Source organism: Corvus kubaryi, unplaced genomic scaffold (genome assembly GCF_017639235.1).
Source record: "Corvus kubaryi isolate FWS band 111438036 unplaced genomic scaffold, C.kubaryi_AGA036_p1.0 37041, whole genome shotgun sequence".
NCBI lineage: Eukaryota > Metazoa > Chordata > Aves > Passeriformes > Corvidae > Corvus > Corvus kubaryi.
The window spans coordinates 375,580-393,294 of NW_024581018.1; the positions used below are offsets into that span (position 1 = coordinate 375,580).

At 46.4% G+C, this 17,715-nt stretch overlaps 1 protein-coding gene across 3 annotated transcripts in view; it reads left to right on the forward strand.

The window, feature by feature from the left end:
* Window positions 1-17,715, forward strand: part of NGEF (neuronal guanine nucleotide exchange factor) — a 48,682-nt gene that overhangs the window by 27,707 nt on the left and 3,260 nt on the right. For all 3 annotated transcript variants that reach the window (XM_042020721.1, XM_042020722.1, XM_042020723.1), the window contains 10 exons: window positions 1,425-1,699; window positions 6,071-6,231; window positions 6,372-6,524; window positions 8,326-8,455; window positions 9,211-9,285; window positions 11,221-11,310; window positions 12,827-12,990; window positions 14,420-14,575; window positions 17,045-17,124; window positions 17,573-17,677. In XM_042020721.1, the coding sequence (XP_041876655.1) occupies window positions 1,425-1,699; window positions 6,071-6,231; window positions 6,372-6,524; window positions 8,326-8,455; window positions 9,211-9,285; window positions 11,221-11,310; window positions 12,827-12,990; window positions 14,420-14,575; window positions 17,045-17,124; window positions 17,573-17,677 (1,389 nt within the window). The remainder of the gene's footprint in view (window positions 1-1,424; window positions 1,700-6,070; window positions 6,232-6,371; window positions 6,525-8,325; window positions 8,456-9,210; window positions 9,286-11,220; window positions 11,311-12,826; window positions 12,991-14,419; window positions 14,576-17,044; window positions 17,125-17,572; window positions 17,678-17,715) is intronic.

The window sequence follows — 17,715 nt, forward strand, 5'->3', positions numbered from 1 at the left end:
TATTTTAATCCGGTGTCGAACATCTTTCCAGGAAGAACAGATAACGGGACATACTCGCAGACTGCAGCAATGCTGTGCTTGTTCCTGTGCCTTTCCCCAGCACATTTCCCATATAGTTTTAGCAGTGACTGGTACAAAGCCTCATTGAAACTGGTCCAGAGATTTAATAGGCAGCAACATCTACATTTCTGCCCGCCCTAGACTAACTTTTAATCCCATTGTGTCTCACCTTATAACACAGGGAATCTCAGATCAAATATCATTAATACGTGTGACCAGATAAATTTTAACCCCTAATGATTCAGACAAAATAAATTATGTAGCATGGTTTTTTTAACATCAAAGGCTTTTCTCTTTATTCATTCATGCTACACTGCAATTCAAGTATAAACCAAGGGAGATAATGTAAACTGTGGCTTCCTCAATTTCATTAAGGGAGGAAAGTGACTCAAAATGTGCTCATGCTCTCTTGCCTTTACATGTCTTCTAAATTACATTTTATATTCAAGCAATTAAAATTCTGGGTCCTACAGATGGTTCAGAAAGAGAAATGGGACTGTTTGAAAGCCCTCAGAGAGACAAAGGATGTTCTAAAGAAGGGCAATGAACTTCAGGATTCCTACCTTTTTCATGCTGTCAGTTGATATCAGAGTGGGGGCAAATCCTGTGCAATTTCATCCACTCCTGAAGTTAGCAATTGAAACTTGGAAGACACCTGGTGTCATTGATGTGGTGCCACATGGTATGAGTTCAGAGCCTGTTCCTTAGTGCTGTAGCAAATAGGTACCTTTTGGATGTTAATTTTGTATCTTCAAGCATCATAGAAACAGGGATGGAAACAGCAGGATATTAAGCAGCATGTCCAAGGCTAACCATGAAGTCCGTACCAAAACAAACCTAGTAACTGTAGCTAGTTGTCCCAAAGCTTCACCTGTCCAATGCCAGTAACAGCAGCTCAGTGTTTCCTCATTAAGGATTTTTGTGGCCATCAAATTCCTCTTTTTAAAGTAATTTCGATGTGTGCAGTGTTACTTTTCCAGACACACATTTAAACATAGATATCAACCTATATAACTTGTAACATAGTAATATAACAGAGAAAATCAAGGTTTAAAAGACACTTAAGCCTGGCAAATCACTTCTTTTATGTCTTCTGAGTGATCACAGATTCATCTGACTGTGTTACTAAATGTTTTGTGAGAGCAGATTGTTGACAACAGTTTAGATTTAGAAATGGCCTTCCATTTATAGTTTCCACTTCTGGCTGAAATAGGAATGCCATAATTGGCTTTTCACTCTGCACAGAAGGGATCTCTCTCACCTCTGCTGAGGTGAACTAATGCAAAGCAATTGTCCTTTCCCACACTACTTTTCTACTATCTTGTTCAGTTGTAACCTCTCATACCTGTTATGTTCCTTCCTAGGGCTCTTGTACCAGGAGTATCGAGATAAATCTACGCGCGAGGAGATTGAAACCAGGCGACTGCAGGATTCACAGACAGACCCTGAGGAGACTTCACCCAGTGAGGAAACCCCATCTGAAGCAGAACCCACAAGTACAATCGAAAACAAAGCTCCACCACAAATCAATTTGCTGAGAAATTCCAACTCTAGGTTCAACTTATGGCAGGATCTTCCTGAGGTCCAGAGCAGTGGTGTCCTCAGCATCCTCCAACCAGATGAGATCAAGCTGCAGGAGGTAATGGGGGAAGGCAGAATGTTTCTTAATCGTGTTGCTGCTAAAAAGGGGAGAGTGAATTAGGCCAAATAATCCAGATTTAAAAACTAAAAGCTTTACAGCAGTCACAGACAAGCCTTGCTCTGTTGAGTACTTTCTGAGTTGCACTGGTTAGCACTGCTCACTCTTTTTTGTGAAACTGCAGAAATTGTTCTATATACTGTTGCTGCTGGACATTTCTGTAGCAAAAGGAACTTCTTTTCCCTTTTCTGATTCAGTGTTAGGAGCAATTTACAAAGGAAGAGGGATAATGAGGAGGTTTTTACAGAAGAGCTATTGGTTCCAGTGCACATTAATCCTTTTCTGAAGTTACTATCAGGACACATAACTTTCCACCAGAAATCTTAGAAGAATTCAACTGTTAACTGTAAGGTTTTGAATATGATGGCATTAATAGAAATAGAAGAGATAGAGATTGATAAACATCCTTATATTTAATTGTTGTTACTTGGAGTCTATTGCAAACAGTAAAAAATAATGACAGGTATATTTGCATTTAGCCATGCAGTGCGGTGACATCACTGTTTTAGAGCCATGTGCTGTGACTTACAGGACTGCATCAGACAGTGAAAGGAGTGGGTGGGGGTAGCTGTCACAAGCAATGACAACATCAGTCACACCACAATTTACAACTGGTTGCTATTTTGGGTAGCATGGGGAGTGTGAGTGCTCTTTGTCACTGCAAAGCACTGCATTCATAGTCAGCAGTGGAGAGGGCAGGCTGTGTGCGCTGTGCATTGTATGAGCAGTGGGCATTCCAAGGCTCAATCCCGCAAGTCTGACTGTACTTCTGCACCAGGATTGCTTCTGATGAGATGGTTGTGGCAGTGTATCTGCTTAGCCCTGGCTCACAGGATTGTACCCAAAGTGCTGAAGAACTTCTCAGGGTGCAAGCAGTCCCTGCTAAATTCACTTAGACTTGCATAATCCATACTGACGAACACCTTGTGCACACAGTGCCAGTCCTGGCTAAGGCTGTAACTTGACTGTCACACTGAAAAGGCTCATATTGTGCACCCCAAGGGTATGATGGGCAGGGCTGTGTTATTCACATCCTTAGTGGAGGGGACTTGGTGTTCATATACAGTAGTTTGGGCTGGCAAGCACAGGCTGTTAGTGTGTCAGTGTTAGGGCTGAAGGTGACTGAAATGATTTGTTGCTTTTCCATGTTCTTCTGCGCTGGTTATCCCATATTGGATTTGTTCTGTTTACCTGGAAAAACACAGTACTTCCAAGTGCCAGCATTACAAACACAGTCTGGCATCTGAAAAAATTACAAGCTTTTCTTTTTATTTTTGCTTCAAAATGAAAAATCTTTTGTGGAGAGATATTTGCTTAAAAGTGTGCATTATAGATTTTAAAGCTTGCCATTTCTGCTAAGTTACATTCATTACCTGTATGTGTTTTTGGGAAAAAATCTCTGTGCTGCTAAAACCCAGAACTCCACATTAAGTGTGCTCAATTTTCTTCTCACTGTTAAAATAAACAGAGGAGTAAAGCAGTTGGAGAATGGGACAATGCTGTCATACTGAAGTGCTGTGCCTTCTCCACTGTTAGTTTATCAGATCTGAAATTTTCTTCCTGCTTGTTCTGGGATTAGCACAGTAAGAGATTATAAAATTTCTCAAAGCCAGAAAGCTGTGAAATTGGCTGAACGTTGAACAGATAGAGTGGAGAATTTGCTTTGTGAGGAGAATCAAGGTCAGAAAACAAGGAGGGCTAGAGAAGCTATTGAAGAGATGATGTTGAATTCAGCCTTGCTATAACAAGCGCTACTTGCTCCTGCAGTTCTGGAATCCTACTCCTGTTGGATGTGAACTGTCAGAGTGAGCTGTACGTGAGGGTTTAATTTGATGAATGCAAAATGTTCAGCTTCATGAAGGAGAATTGGGGAAATTTTCCTGAAGTACAGGACAGCAGAAATTCTGGAGTAAACATCTTAAGGATAAAACTGTATTTTCTGACCCATTTTACCTTCAAAGCTGTAGTAAACACAGGGACTAGTAGAGCTTGCATGTCTTCAGTCAGAAAAGGTGGAGCAAGAGTATTATTTTGGCCACAGGGAGAAATACTGGTACATAAATGGAAAGAAAGTTGAAGTTAACACTCTGCTGCATAGCTGAGGAAGGGAACACCATCATAGCTGGGACAGAGCAGGGCTTAAACAGTCAGAGAAAAAGCTGGTTATCTGAAATAATCTTCAAAGTGAAAGAGACTAAAACAAGAAGAGGAATCTGGTGTTCATTAGTGGCAATGATGGAAAATTACTGAGCAGTTTATCAATGCGAGATAAAAAAAAAAGACACAGGTTTTCAAGCATCAAAACAAGAAACTTGACTGGAAGAGCAGTGGATGCTTGAAAAGTGTCATAGAAAGTGATTTTTTATTGTCCCCATTGGAACAAACAAGACAGATATTTTCACTATGGATTTCATTATTTCTTTAGTATAGCCTGCATTCTGCACCTGCCCTTGCAGGTCTGGCACCCTCCACTATGGCAAACAGCAAACATACACAAATTCTACAGTCAGACTTGGCAGAAAAATATTCCTGACTTGGAGTCTCGGGAAAGCTGCAGTGCAAAATGATTGGGGGTGTCCATCTCCAGGATAACTGGAAGGGACAGGCTGTCCCAACACATCCTGTGTATCTTTGCCTATTTGCACTTCTCTCATTTATCAAATTAAAAGGTACAGTTAAAGCTGTAAAAGTTACATTTAGGACTGAGCCAGTCATGCAGAAAGAGAGAGGTTTACTCACAGGTTCAGCAGGTGTCTGGGTAAAGCTTCTGGGAGAAGCTGAGCCGATACTCCTCCACTTTTCTAAATAGGAATCTAGCCTTGAAAAAAAATCCAGCATCCTCTTCTTCCTCAAACACTTTCTGTTCCATGGTCACTGACTAAGTTCATCTGTATCTGCATGCTTTGCTCTGTCTCCCTTCTGGGGGCTGTGCAGGCACAGCCTCCACCTCTGGTGCAGGAAATGACCTGTTGGACTTAACTGCCCACTGGGAACATTTCCTAGGCTACCAACCCTGCAAAGAGCTGAAATATCACTTCAACTGCTATTTTAGCAGCTCTGGATTGAGTAGCAGTCCCTCCTTGCTGTTCCCGTCCACCCAGATCTTGGACTGCAGCACAGTGTCAGGGACACAACCCAGGTCTCTACCTCGAGTTCTTATGTGACGCACAGTGATATTTCCAGGAAAAGGCCAAAAACTGATCAGTGAAAAATTCCAAATCCTTTCTTTAAAGAGGAAAGACAGACAACAACCAAGCCACAAGACGGACCCCCAGCTAATTTAGAAGATATTTTTCTACCTACACATCACAAAAAACACTGCATGTACCTGTGGCTCCATCAGACCTCCTCAACTCTAGCTGGCCTCCTGCAGCTGCTGAGAGCCAGCAGAGCTCAGGGACTGGCACCCGCACTGCCTGGCCAGCTCCCCCTCAGCAGGTTGGAACAGAGGAGCAGTGGGCAGGAGGGGAGCATTGTAGCAGCTTTAGCTTCAAGGAAACAAAACTTTCACTGAACTACCAAAAGGTTCCTCTCTTAGTAATGGCAGTATGGGCCATGGGCCCTACAACAAAGAACCCAAGATACACCTTCAAGAGATGCCTGAAGGATCTAACAGCTTTTCATTGTGTTGAAGCTCTTGTGAGAATCTTCAGTTAATCTTACTTCAACTAATGGATTCAGTAGTTGTGCAAATAAACACCTTTTGTATCTACCTCTGAACAGAGACAAAAGTACACAGAGAGAAGGGGATCTCTGGGTGGTAACAGTGGACTGTCCCTGCAGCACTTGCAGTAGGTAGAAGACTTTATATCTTCATCTCATTAAACTGATTTTTATCTCTGAACCAAACCGCTAATTTGTCTTTCTGCTTCCACAGACCACATCCTTGGTCTGAAGAAGCCAAGCTTTGCTCCAGAGTTTTCTCTTCTAACAGGATAAGCAAAGGCTGAAATTTGGAGACTATTTATGATTTCTGGTAGTAGTTAGGGACTACTGTGTCTTGTCCTGGTCTGTTGTGAATTGAGGCAGGAAAGTGTATGGCCAGGGCTGACCAGGGAGTCTCACTTGGACGGTAACCGCTGTATTTCCTCTAGGTCAGGGTTGATGGTTGTGGGAGGAAAACTGCCCTGTTGAAGTCACTGTCGCCTGTAATATGTGGCAAATGCATTGTGGGCTTACCTCACCCTGCAGCCTGGGCCTGCAGGGCGGGTGCAAGGTCCGTGGCTGTGCAGCACAGATGTTCTCATTAATGCCTGGTGTGCCTCTCTGTAGAAGGTACCTGCTGATTTCCACCTTTGGGATTTTCTCCAGGCCATGTTTGAGCTGGTTACTTCCGAAGCATCGTATTACAAGAGTCTGAATCTGCTGGTGTCTCACTTCATGGAGAACGAGCGTCTGAAAAAGATCTTACACCAGTCTGAGGCACACATCCTCTTCTCCAATGTGCTGGATGTCATGGCTGTCAGCGAGCGGTAAGTCAGCTGCTGAATGGCACTGAAAGCAGTAGCTTTAGGTAACTGCAGTTGTAGAGGGATGGAGGAGCTGATTTCTCCTGGGAATTGGCTGGGACAGATAGGTCACAATTAATATGGGTGCTGACTTTCTCATCTAGCTTCCTGTTGGACCTCGAGCAGCGGGTAGAAGAGAACATCGTGATCTCGGACGTGTGTGATATTGTCTACCAGCACACAGTTAATCACTTCTCTGTGTATATCACCTACGTCTCCAACCAGACCTACCAGGAGAGAGCCTACAAGCAGCTTCTGTGAGTTCTAGACCTTGTTGCTGGACTGTTTTGTAAAACTGTACAGGCCACAGATGGGTTGATGCAGGTAACATGGAAAGTAAATTCAAAGCCACCATTTCTCAACTGTAGGAAATATTTGTGGTGCATGCAGGGCCATATGCTTCTGAAATGCACGTATTTTTAAACTGCAAGTAGAGGCAAGAGATGGAAGACCAAGAATATCATACAGATCTCTGATGACAAGAACAGCCACTGCTTTTCCCAACCTTCTCCGCAAGGCATTTGACCTTCCCAAAGTTCATACCTAATTCTTTTTCAGAAAACAGGATTTTCTTAAAAGGAGGGGAAAAAAGCTGTTTTCTTTACATTCTAGTGTTACACACACAGACCTAGGCCTGAGGATATAATCCAAGATATTTTTGTAGTATTTTTCAAGTTTAGCAAGTGTTTTGGTCCAGTAGGAATTCCCTGATACCAGCTCAAAACAACAAGTGCCCTACAAGCTTGTCTTTCAGAGGAGGAGAATCAATTTTTCTCTAGTTACAATGTCCTGGATTCTTTTAGGACAGCCCATTGCACATGCTGCAGTGTATTTTCTCCTATAGCAGCAGCTGGTTCAGGCGAGTGTAACAATCTCTAATCCTTTCCTTTCTCTGCTCTCAAACTTTTGAGGGAAAAAAGGCATTTTAAGGGGCCTCTATTGAGCTTGGCCAGCTGTTCTCTCCAAAAGGAGGGTACCACAGAGTTTCCTTCAGTCAGAGGTGAGCAATACAGCTGTAGAATAGAAACAGTTTGCCCACAGCCATTATCAAAACACTTAGAAGCAAAGCAGCAATAGGCTAGATTACTTGAAAAGGACCTGTTGGAGATGAGGTATTCCTAAGTATGAATTCAGAGGGCAGCATTTCTTTTGTCTGCGGGAAAACATAAAGCAAATTGAAAAGAACAGGCTCCCTTCCCCAGGCTCCCAGCTAGCACAGGAATTTTGCAACACTTGGCTGAACTCAAAGCCTGAGGTGTGTCACAGTTCCCCCCATTTGACTGTTCCTCGGACACACGCAGGTCCATTCTGCTGTGAGTCACACTGTCACACAGGTACCTGCTGCAGAAGGGAGGAACACTGCCAGTGGCTTCTTTCGAATGTTTTAAAGAATGCACAATACAGGTTTTGCACAGTTATCAACCTCTGCATCCACGCTGTTTCGGCTAGCCAGGACTCCAACAGCCTGTGGCTGCCAGGAAGCTTTGTCTGCCTGTGGCAGCCGGGACTGCTCTGCTCTGCACAGCTGTGCCCTCATCTCCTGCAAACACCATCAGGGAAGGCACAGGCACGGCCCCTGCCCTTCTCAGGCCAGATAATGATTACCATCCTCTAGCTAAGCAGCAAGGAATGTTCAAGCTTGAGCTACTTTGTGGCTTGTCTTGTTCTTATAACTGTATGAATTTCAGCTTATCACAGAGTTCCAACTGTGTAAAAATATATAATTATGCCTCTGACTCATTTACTTGGACACACACACCCCGTTCACATACACCTACACACGCAGCGTATGCTGCTGAGCTGGATATGAACACATATGAACACTGCCATGGCTTGTACATTAGAAGACTATTTTTTCCCTCCCTCAACACTATAAATAGTTTTAAACTAAAATACACCCAGAGGCATTCAGTCCCCTCCTCCCCTCTTCTCTCCTATTGGGAGAGGCCAGGCAGATGCTGTCTCTGGGACCAAACCACTTTTGGGTCACCAGCCGTATACCAGAGTCCCAGGCAGGGTAGCACTCAAAATTCTCAGTTTCTCTGTCTCTCCTCTCAGGCAGGACAAACCAGCCTTTCGGGAAGTGATCTCACAGCTGGAGCTGGATCCCAAGTGCAAAGGCCTGTCCTTTTCTTCCTTCCTGATTCTGCCATTTCAAAGGATCACTCGGCTCAAGCTGCTGGTGCAGGTAGAGTTTTGCTCTTCTCTCTCTCACAAAGGTCTTCTGGATCACTCCTGGAATTTTCCTTTCCAGCAGCTGTGAATGGGGCTTAGATACAGCCACAATTGACCCTACAACTTAATGAAGCCTTTCCACAGAATCAGACATTCTCCATAACTATGGGAAAAGGATTTCAGTCACTCAGAGTCCATCCCCAAATTAGTGTAGAATTTGCCAGATAGCTTTTACTGAGTGAAAGAGTTGAGGAGGAACTTTGTTTAGCTGCCAGAAGGGGTAGCAACAGTCCATTAACCCAGCTGCTTGATGGTTAGGATGATGACACACAAATGCAGAACAGCTGGATGACATAGGGGTGCTACACCGTTGTGGCTTGGGCCAGACTGTCAGCCATTTTCTTCCTGTGCTTTGCCATCTTATCTAAACACTGCTGGAGAACATGCTTCTAGGGATGAGGAAGCAGCTCAGTCCCAAATGGTCTGAACCCACTGGGATTACCAATAACACTGTCTGTTAGTGCCAAGTCTAGTTACTTATTAATTTATTTTTATAAAATAAGAATCTGCCTGTTATATTTCTCTTGCATATAAGGTCAGATGGGAACAGGTTTTAATGAGAAAGAGGAACTAAGAGGTGAGAGTCACTGTACTCTGTTACCTTTACTGTAATTAGGCTGATGGCCAGAAGTAATTTGTAGGCTAGCAAAGACCTTTCTGTGCTCTCACATTGGGATCAGCATTAACACAGCCTTTCCTCCCCTGCAGAATATTTTGAAGAAAGTGGAAGAGAAATCTGACAGGGAATCCACTGCCCTGGATGCACATAAAGAACTGGAAACAGTAAGTTTGAATAAGTTAACAGAAGGCCATTAAGATTAAACCACCATGCTCCTTCCACATACACATGCCCCTGAAAAAATCACCTGCAGACTACATTCTATCCTGGAGCTGTTTCTCTGAATCCTGTCACTGTGTTTCGAGAGGTTTTTTTTTTTCTAAAGTCTGAAAGATGGACTAGTCTACTTGCACTTAGATGTCAGTGACAACAAATCCCTTGCTAACAATAGATGTATGTTTCTGCCATAGGAAAGGACAGAGAATGTTTTCCCTTAGAGTCTGCAAGAACACAAACTGGTTTTGCAGACACCTGAAGGTGATGGATCCCACTGAGAGGTGTGATTAGGTGCAGAGTACAACTGTGTCAGGTTTCCTCTGACACAGCACACTTCTTCCTCTGACCTAGAATAACAGCTTCTAGTGAAGTACACAAGCCAGCTTTTAGCCCTCTTCCCTGAAGCTGGTAGGTAGGTGTGGTGTTCAGTTGTGCTAGTTACTGCTATGTACAAAACCCCAGGAAGGTAGTGGGATGTTTCCCATCTGGGCTGTTCCTGAAATGGTTAGACAGGATAATGCCCTATCTGAATGGTCTGGATGTAGCTGGCAGCTACATGGGCTGGGACAGTGTTTCAGCTCTTCTTCATCAGAAGCTTGGAACACCTCCTGACTCCTGTAGTTCAACACTGTATTTGAAATTGAAAACTGTGCTAGAACATCAGTCTGAGGATGGGCCTGCAGCTTCTGACTGATACACTAGAACAGAATAGGCTCTTGGATTTGCCCTGTACCAGTCTAGGAAGTGTACACTTGAAGATCACTAGGGATAAGGATGGGAACCTTATCAATGAAGGATGTTCTCCATTGCGTTAGTGTTCGCAGAATCCCTCTTGACACACCTGGTAGCCAATTATTTTTCCATTGGTCAGTAGCCTGAGAAAGGCTGCTTCTGTAGCATGCAGATGACTACAGCTGCTGATGGAAAAATGCTGGGTTTGTATTCAGTTATCAGTGACTGACATGATCAGTTTGCTAATTCTTTTGCACGGTTAAACACTTACCTGTAAGTGTTCATGCTTAGATACCTAATATCCAGCTAGGTACAGGCATCACAACAGAGACTATCTGATGCTTATTTTTTCTGTAGGCTTATTTTCTCTCTTTCTATTTGAGAGGGAAGAGCTGATCACTGTTTCAGTTGCTGATACTCTGATGAATTTTGAGTAGCAGAAGCAGAGCACAACGTGGAGCTTGTTCTCCAATGTAATTTTTCTACCTAGCCAGTTCTCAAGAGAGTTGCTCCTTATGAAACAGGCAGTGGCATCTAGGTTAAGGTCCCTGGAACAGCACAGTGCTTGCACGTTGGTTGTGGTTTTTCAGTTAAAAGTTTGTACTCCGAACACAGATGGGCTCTGTATGATGAACGTCTCTTTCTCTGGGACATTTCATAGCCCTGGCATGTAGTGCTCCTTGGCAGAACTACAGCATTTGCATTTTTGAAAAGAAGATGTTTGGCTTCATTCTCTCCTTGAAGATGATACTGCACATGTACCTCATTTCAAGTGCTGGGAACGGGGACAACGAGATACATGGTGTGTCAGGATCTGGAAAACGAGCTGTTCCTTTTGCTGTGCAAGCAGAAGCACTGTTTTATACTGTCTGGTTCAGTAACTGAATGTAGTCACCTAACATGTCCTCTGATGGTCAGCTTCCACTTGCAACACCTTCTGGGTCTTTGGGAGCTTTTTGGTTGTTCGGGTTTTGGGGTTTTTTTCCCTTCTCTTTTTCATGCAAACACAGTGCTGATAAAAGAGCGTGGCTTGGTCAATTCCTGTTACAGCAGGACACTTACCTGATTATGGTCAACCCTTTTCACACTGTCCCTCATCACTTACCTGCTTAAGGCCAGCAGAAACAAACCTTTGTGCTCTCTTTTCCCAGGTGGTGAAAGCATGTAATGAAGGTGTCCGGAAGATGAGCCGAACAGAGCAGATGATCAGCATCCAGAAGAAACTGGAATTCAAGATCAAGGTATAAGCACAGGCTGGGCAGTTTTGGTTCACTGCCTGCACTTTGCAGACAGCTTTCGAAGGGGCCCCTCCAAAGGGGCTGCTGCAGGCACAGCACCCGTGTGTGCTCAGTGCACACCTGCTGCAGAGGCTGGGGCAGCACCAAGGCTAGCATGGTGTGCACGTACACAGGTGGGACACACTGGCATCACCTCTCCTGTGCACTGTGCTCCAGCACTCAGGTCTGGCTCTTCCCTTTCACCTCTCTTCAAAATGCAGGTCAGCTTTCAATTGTTATTTTACATACAAGTTATGTTAAAGGTAGATGAAAGCTACAAAGCGAAACACTTTAAAACTGAAAAATACCCAAACAAAGACTGTCCCACCAATTTAATTCTTTCCTGTACTTATGCATTGTGTACAGTCTCGAAATACCTCCTGCTGATCTGTTTTGGCTCCACTGAGGGAATTACTGAATCAGTATTTAGGGGTGTCTGACCAGCTCTCAGGTGATATATACCATGGAATTCCAGTGCTGAGTCTGAAGTTGTCAGTTCTTTTCTTGAATGCTATAGAGATGCTTCTCAGGTCTGTCTGCTTCACAAACTTTAAGGATCATATTTAGCTTCCCAGCAATCTTTTTATGTACCTGAACAACTGAAAACAAAAAAATTTGATTTTTATAGAGCACTTTATCAGTGTGTCAGGGCTGGACCACAGTCCACAGGACAGCAGTAGGTTAGGGGAGTTACACAGCTGCCTCCACCTCTTGTACAGCAGAGGCTGTAATGACAGGCAGGAGCTGGTTCATCTCTGGAGCAGATCTGCCTTGGGAACTGGCACTTCTTGGGAACTTCTGGGGAGAAGAGTGCAAGGAGGTGAAAAGAAAGATTGTGCCACCATGCATATGATGAGCACTGGGACCAAAGGTGGAAAGAGTTGCAGTAATACAGATCTTTTTTAATATTTCAGTCATTTGGAAGTGTAGTGTTCTTCTAGTACAAGATGTGCTTTGTCCTGGGCTTCTTGGTTTTAGAACAATATGTGTTAAAACTCTAGCAGAAGTGCTGTGGTGGGTGCGTGGACAGTATCTCCTCCTGACTGGGACAAACCCAACCAGAAGAAACCTGTTTAACCTGGGGTGTTTTGTAGCCAAAAGGCCAAATCCGTGGTTTTGAAAGTCAATCTCCCTATCCAGGAAAGTTCAGCCCAGGTGACATGATCTCTCAGAAAGAGATCAGGGCACAGGTTGTTGTTTCATTCCAGCACTTGGCACTCCCGCATTGCCATCCTTAAATGTTTGCCCATCCTCAGGCCCCTGCTGTGCCCCTGTCTGACTTCTGTCACACTGTGCTGGGCTGTGTAGATGGCAGAGCACACTGCCCTCTCCTAGCAGCTCTGCTCCAGCCTCTGGAGATGGTTGATGGGAGTTCACCACCCTTTATTGTGCATCTCTTGTTGCTTTCAGCATCACAACCACTTGAATCCGTGGGGTTTTGCTGCTCTCCTAAACTTTGCCATCTTTTCCTCCCTTCTAGTCTGTACCCATCATCTCTCACTCCCGCTGGCTGCTGAAGCAGGGGGAACTGCAGCAAATGAATGGTCCAAAGACATCACGAACGCTTCGCACCAAGAAACTCTTCAGAGAAATCTACCTGTTCCTTTTCAATGATCTGCTGGTGATTTGCCGGCAAATTCCTGGGTGAGTGCAAAATTCAGGTAGTACATGGAATACTTCATTAGTTCTATTGCCCCAGGTGTATCCAAGCTGTGATGCTGTGACCCCATCCTGTCCCTCAGGCACAGGGAGGGCATCCTGGCCTGACATGTACACCTCCCTCCAGCAGTCACCTTGCCTTTGAGCACAGCTGACTCTTCATGGGTGGCACAGCTCTCTCCAGCTGAAAATTTATGGCCAACAGGAGTTACACAGATCCCAGGCCAGGTCTGTCAGCAGGGTAAGCTGTGGATGCTAAAAAGCTAGTAGAGAGCTTCTCCCAAGCTTCTCACAGCTTTCCTGTGAGACGCTTTCATTCTCACACAGTTTCTCATGAGAAAGCAGTTAGAGAAAAGTAAACTCTTCGCAGCTGCATAATTGTTATGAGAACTGCATATTGTTTTGGGTACATGGAAAAATATTTACAGATGGGCGTTATACCATTCAACCTATCACCTTGAGAGGTGATGGGTGAATAGGCCAATCATGTAATTTCTTTATTGTGAACCACACTATAAAAGATGAGCTTTCCATTAAACGTGGTCTTAGCTGTTGCTTCGGCCATATCATCTGACCTGCCTTATGTTGTAATTCTTTTCACCATCCCTGCGTGCAACAGCGACAGTAAGCGACCATGCATCCAGCAGTTTCTGCAGGGTGGCAGTGAGTTACATTGGCTGGTGGGCTGACCCCAGAGACCTGTCTTCCGGTCAAGAAGTGATTTTTGACTTATCACTGCCTGAAGAGCAGCTCAGATTTAGTCAGTTAAAACTCTAAGAAAGCCGACTAGAATGTTAGAGTAGCAGGGAGTGGTATAAATTTCGGCCTGAGGCCAGCAGTTATATTTGACATGGTATAACCTGCCTCAGGAGGAGGAGGATGTTGTTGTGCTGAGGATTGTGTCTTGTGCAAGCAGACACTGGTGAAATACAGCAGCAGAGAACAGCACACTTTTTGTGGCGTGAACTAGACCCACTGGTAGGGAGCACCTTGCCCACCCACTGTTCCTAATGAACATGTTGCTGCAGTGTCTGTACACTGGGAAATGTTTTGCTTCTGTGGCAACTCGTATCCAGAAAACACAGAGGCACTTTATGAATAGGAATGAATTAAGCCTCACTTAATTCCCTCCCTTTGAGGGAGCGCCGTCTGTGTTTTGGATGTGGGGAGCTCAGACAGAGCAAGAAACTTGTTTCAGGCGCTGAGGGATGCCCAGCATAGAGCAAGGAGTGGGTTCCTTGCTTTGCAGTGGGTTTTCATAGCCACACGCTCATCCCTTCCCACAGCAGGACATCTTTTTTCCTCCTGCTATGCAGCAGCTCCTGGTCTGTGTCCTCAGTACAGTTCTGGGTGGCTGAAGTCAAAGTCTCCTGCAATAACCACAGTTTTTCCTAATCTCTCTAACCTCTCCCAGGGACAAGTACCAAGTGTTTGACTCTGCTCCCCGAGGGCTTCTTCGGGTAGAGGAGTTAGAAGATCAGGGGCAGAGTTTGGCCAACGTCTTCATCTTGAGGCTGCTGGAGAATGCAGATGACCGGGAGGCCAGCTACATGCTGAAGGCATCATCCCAGTGAGTACCAGTCACCCTGCCAGCGCTCAGCAGCGCTCTCTCCCTACATCCTGCCTGAATGGGGACCAGCTGTCCAGGCTTTCCAGGGGTGGGCAGGGAGGGATCCCACTGCTGCAGCTGGGCTGGCCCTACCAACCTCTCTGCCCAACATAACTCCCCCGAGGCTGCTGAAAGGCACCGGTCACTTAGGCAGGTTTCTCTCCTGTACAGTGCATGTGAGGCATCCAGGGTGGAGGACAGGCAGGCAGTTCCTGTTCTGGGACAGAGAGGTCAGAAATCAGCCCAGGCGCAGGGGCCCAGCTGATTTACAGCCTGCAGCATATTCGGAAAGTAAAACCAAGCAGTATATACACTGACACACTCCAATGGCTCCACTGACTCACAAGGATCATGGCCATGCCTGACCAGCCCTATGAAGCAAAGTGTCTCCTGCTTGTGGGTGAAGGTGGGAGAAAAGGCTGCTTCCTCTGTGCCTCCACAGCCAGTGCCAATCTTGTGCAGCCCTTCTGCTGCTCAGGGCCTCCTTGTCTCCCTGGATACAGATTTTCTGGTTCACTGATTTTTCACTTCAGGCTCCAACAAGCTCAGGCTGGGCAAATGATTCAGCTGTGCTAGCATTGACCCGATTGTTTTGGAGCACAGGGCATGGCTTTCTCACTGACTCAAGCATTACCAGGCCCACATTTTCTAGCCACCAGCTAAACAGCTCCTAGAGACAATGCACATCCCCAGCTTGATGTTATCTGCTGTCAGTAGGCTCGTGTTCATCATCCATATTCCTAAATGAACACCAGCCCCAGGGTTGTACCCTGACCCCTCCCACTGCAGCATCAGCATCAGGACAATGAGCAACCCAGTAGAGTGAGCAGCTGCACCTTCTCCCCAGACATGTGGCTGCAGCTCTGCTGCACTGAAAATAGAGATGTCAGTCACACTATGCAGGGCAAGCGCACGTGTGACGTCTGTGAGGCTTGGCTGTGAAGCAAACGATAAACCAGGCCAGGATTTGCTCAGCTCAGGGGAGGCAGTCGCAGGTCCATGCTCTGCATCCTGTCCCATCTTCTAGGTGGCCACAGCAAGTGTGTGATCCAGAACATAGCTTGCCAACAGGTCTTGAGCACTGAAATGTGACATAGCAACTGCTGAAGGCTGCTGTTCCAGAGGTGCAGGAATGATGGAGGCACTACTGGACACAGACTGAAAAACTAAACAATTAGAAGAAATAAGGGGGTGCCAAACAGAGACTTCTGCATCTGTTCCACAGCTCTTGCAGGTCTTGCATCAGGCAACAAGACTTGCTCAGTGGCAGCTTGCAACTCATGTCCTGGGTGGGCTCTGCCAGGAGCTGAGACTTTATTTGGACACAACCAGTTGCACTGACAGAAATAAGAGTGTGGGGGGGCTCCTTGCAGGCTGAGCGGAGCTGGGCACTGTGGGCGGATCCATAGAGCCCTGCAAGGATCTGCGTGCAGGGCCAGCATGCAGACAGGGCCACAAGCACCCTGGGTTTGACCTCTACATGTTATATATAGCTCCTCTGGGCACAAGGCCTTCATCCTGCATACGTTCATGGTGTTTCCACTGGACCTGCAGGTGTTTCCACTGGTCCTTGGCATTGTGCTTCATCACTGAAGTATAAAGTATCCCCAACCCCCCAGATCAATCTACCAACACTTGTCCTTTACATCCCCCTTTCAGGGCCCTCTCTTCTCAGAAGACACTCCACGGCTTTTCGTGTGTGTCAAGCTCAGGCTTTAAAACTGCCTGAGAAAGTAGAAAATTCTGGCTCTCTGGCAGCACAGCTGGCCCTCCAGGCAGGAGCTGGAGCCTGTGAAGGTGAACTGCCCCATTTCCTAATGGGGCTGAGGGAAGCCTGAGGGGAGCCAGGCCTGGCACTTCTCTAGCATTTGTGAGATCGTCACCCTCCCAACTGCAAGTCCAGGTTTTGCAGCGTGCTGTTCACATGGGTCTTGCTGCCAAGCAAGTGGTACCCTTGGTGTGCTGCAGTGTTCTTCTGCAAGGGAATTAATCAGCTCTGCCCTTTAAATGTTCCCACACAGCAGTTCTGGGAATAAATGGTTCCTGTAACTGCTTATCTCCAGGAAAAACTGCTCCTGTTGACCAGCCCAGCCAGGAGCTGCCTTTGCTTGTTACTTCTCAGAGAATGCCAGGCGCCCCACCTCGCTGCCGGCTCTCAGCAGCAGTGCTGCTCCCCAGAGAGGGACCATGCTGCCTGTGGGGGGACAGCCAGGGCTGTGCAGCAGGGCTTGGAGCACTGTGCCACATGTGACATCCCAGCTGCGGTGTACAACAGTGGGGCTCAGCATCACCACTGAGCCCAGGACCCTGGATGGGGAGGCAAGAAAAGGCTGGGAGGAAGAATATGAAGTCCAGGACTGGCTGGGCAGAAGAACTGGGGCCCCTATAACTCTTTCACGTTCACAGCCTTGGTTTGTCTCCCCTATCCAGGAGTGAAATGAAGCGCTGGATGATTTCACTGGCCCCAAACCGGAGAACCAAATTTGTTTCATTTACATCCAGACTTGTTGGTAAGAGACACAGCATGGGACCTGGGAGCTCTTCACCCCTACCCCAGGGCACCTTATTCTGCCTGATCTCACTGCAGCCACATATCTGGGACCTTTGCCAAAGCCAAACCCCCTCCCTGGGCTCCCCTCATTTTCCACCATCAATACCTGCATGTCTCTAGGCCTGGCCCTGGCTTCACCCCCTTCCAACCTGGGCTGCTGGGCTGCACCGGCACCCTCCCTCCACCCAGGCTGCCCATGGCTGGCACTATGGTGGTGACATGAACCCAGCTCCCTTCCCAAGAGTTGCTTCCCCAGTCCCTGTGGCTGGGGCATTCCCTGGCTTCCCCAGGGTCCTGACCAGATCAGAGGGACCAGGTGCAAAGCTCATGGGCTACACCCAAGCTGTGCAGTCCTTCAAGAGGTTCCATCCCAGTCCATCCCTCACTCTTGCCCTGTTCCTTGGCAGACTGCCCACAGATCCAGTGTGTCCACCCATATGTGGCCCAGCAGCCTGATGAGCTCTCCTTAGAACTGGCTGATGTCCTAAACATCCTGGACAAGACAGATGACGGTACAGGGGATGGGATGGGGATGGGGATGGGGATGGGA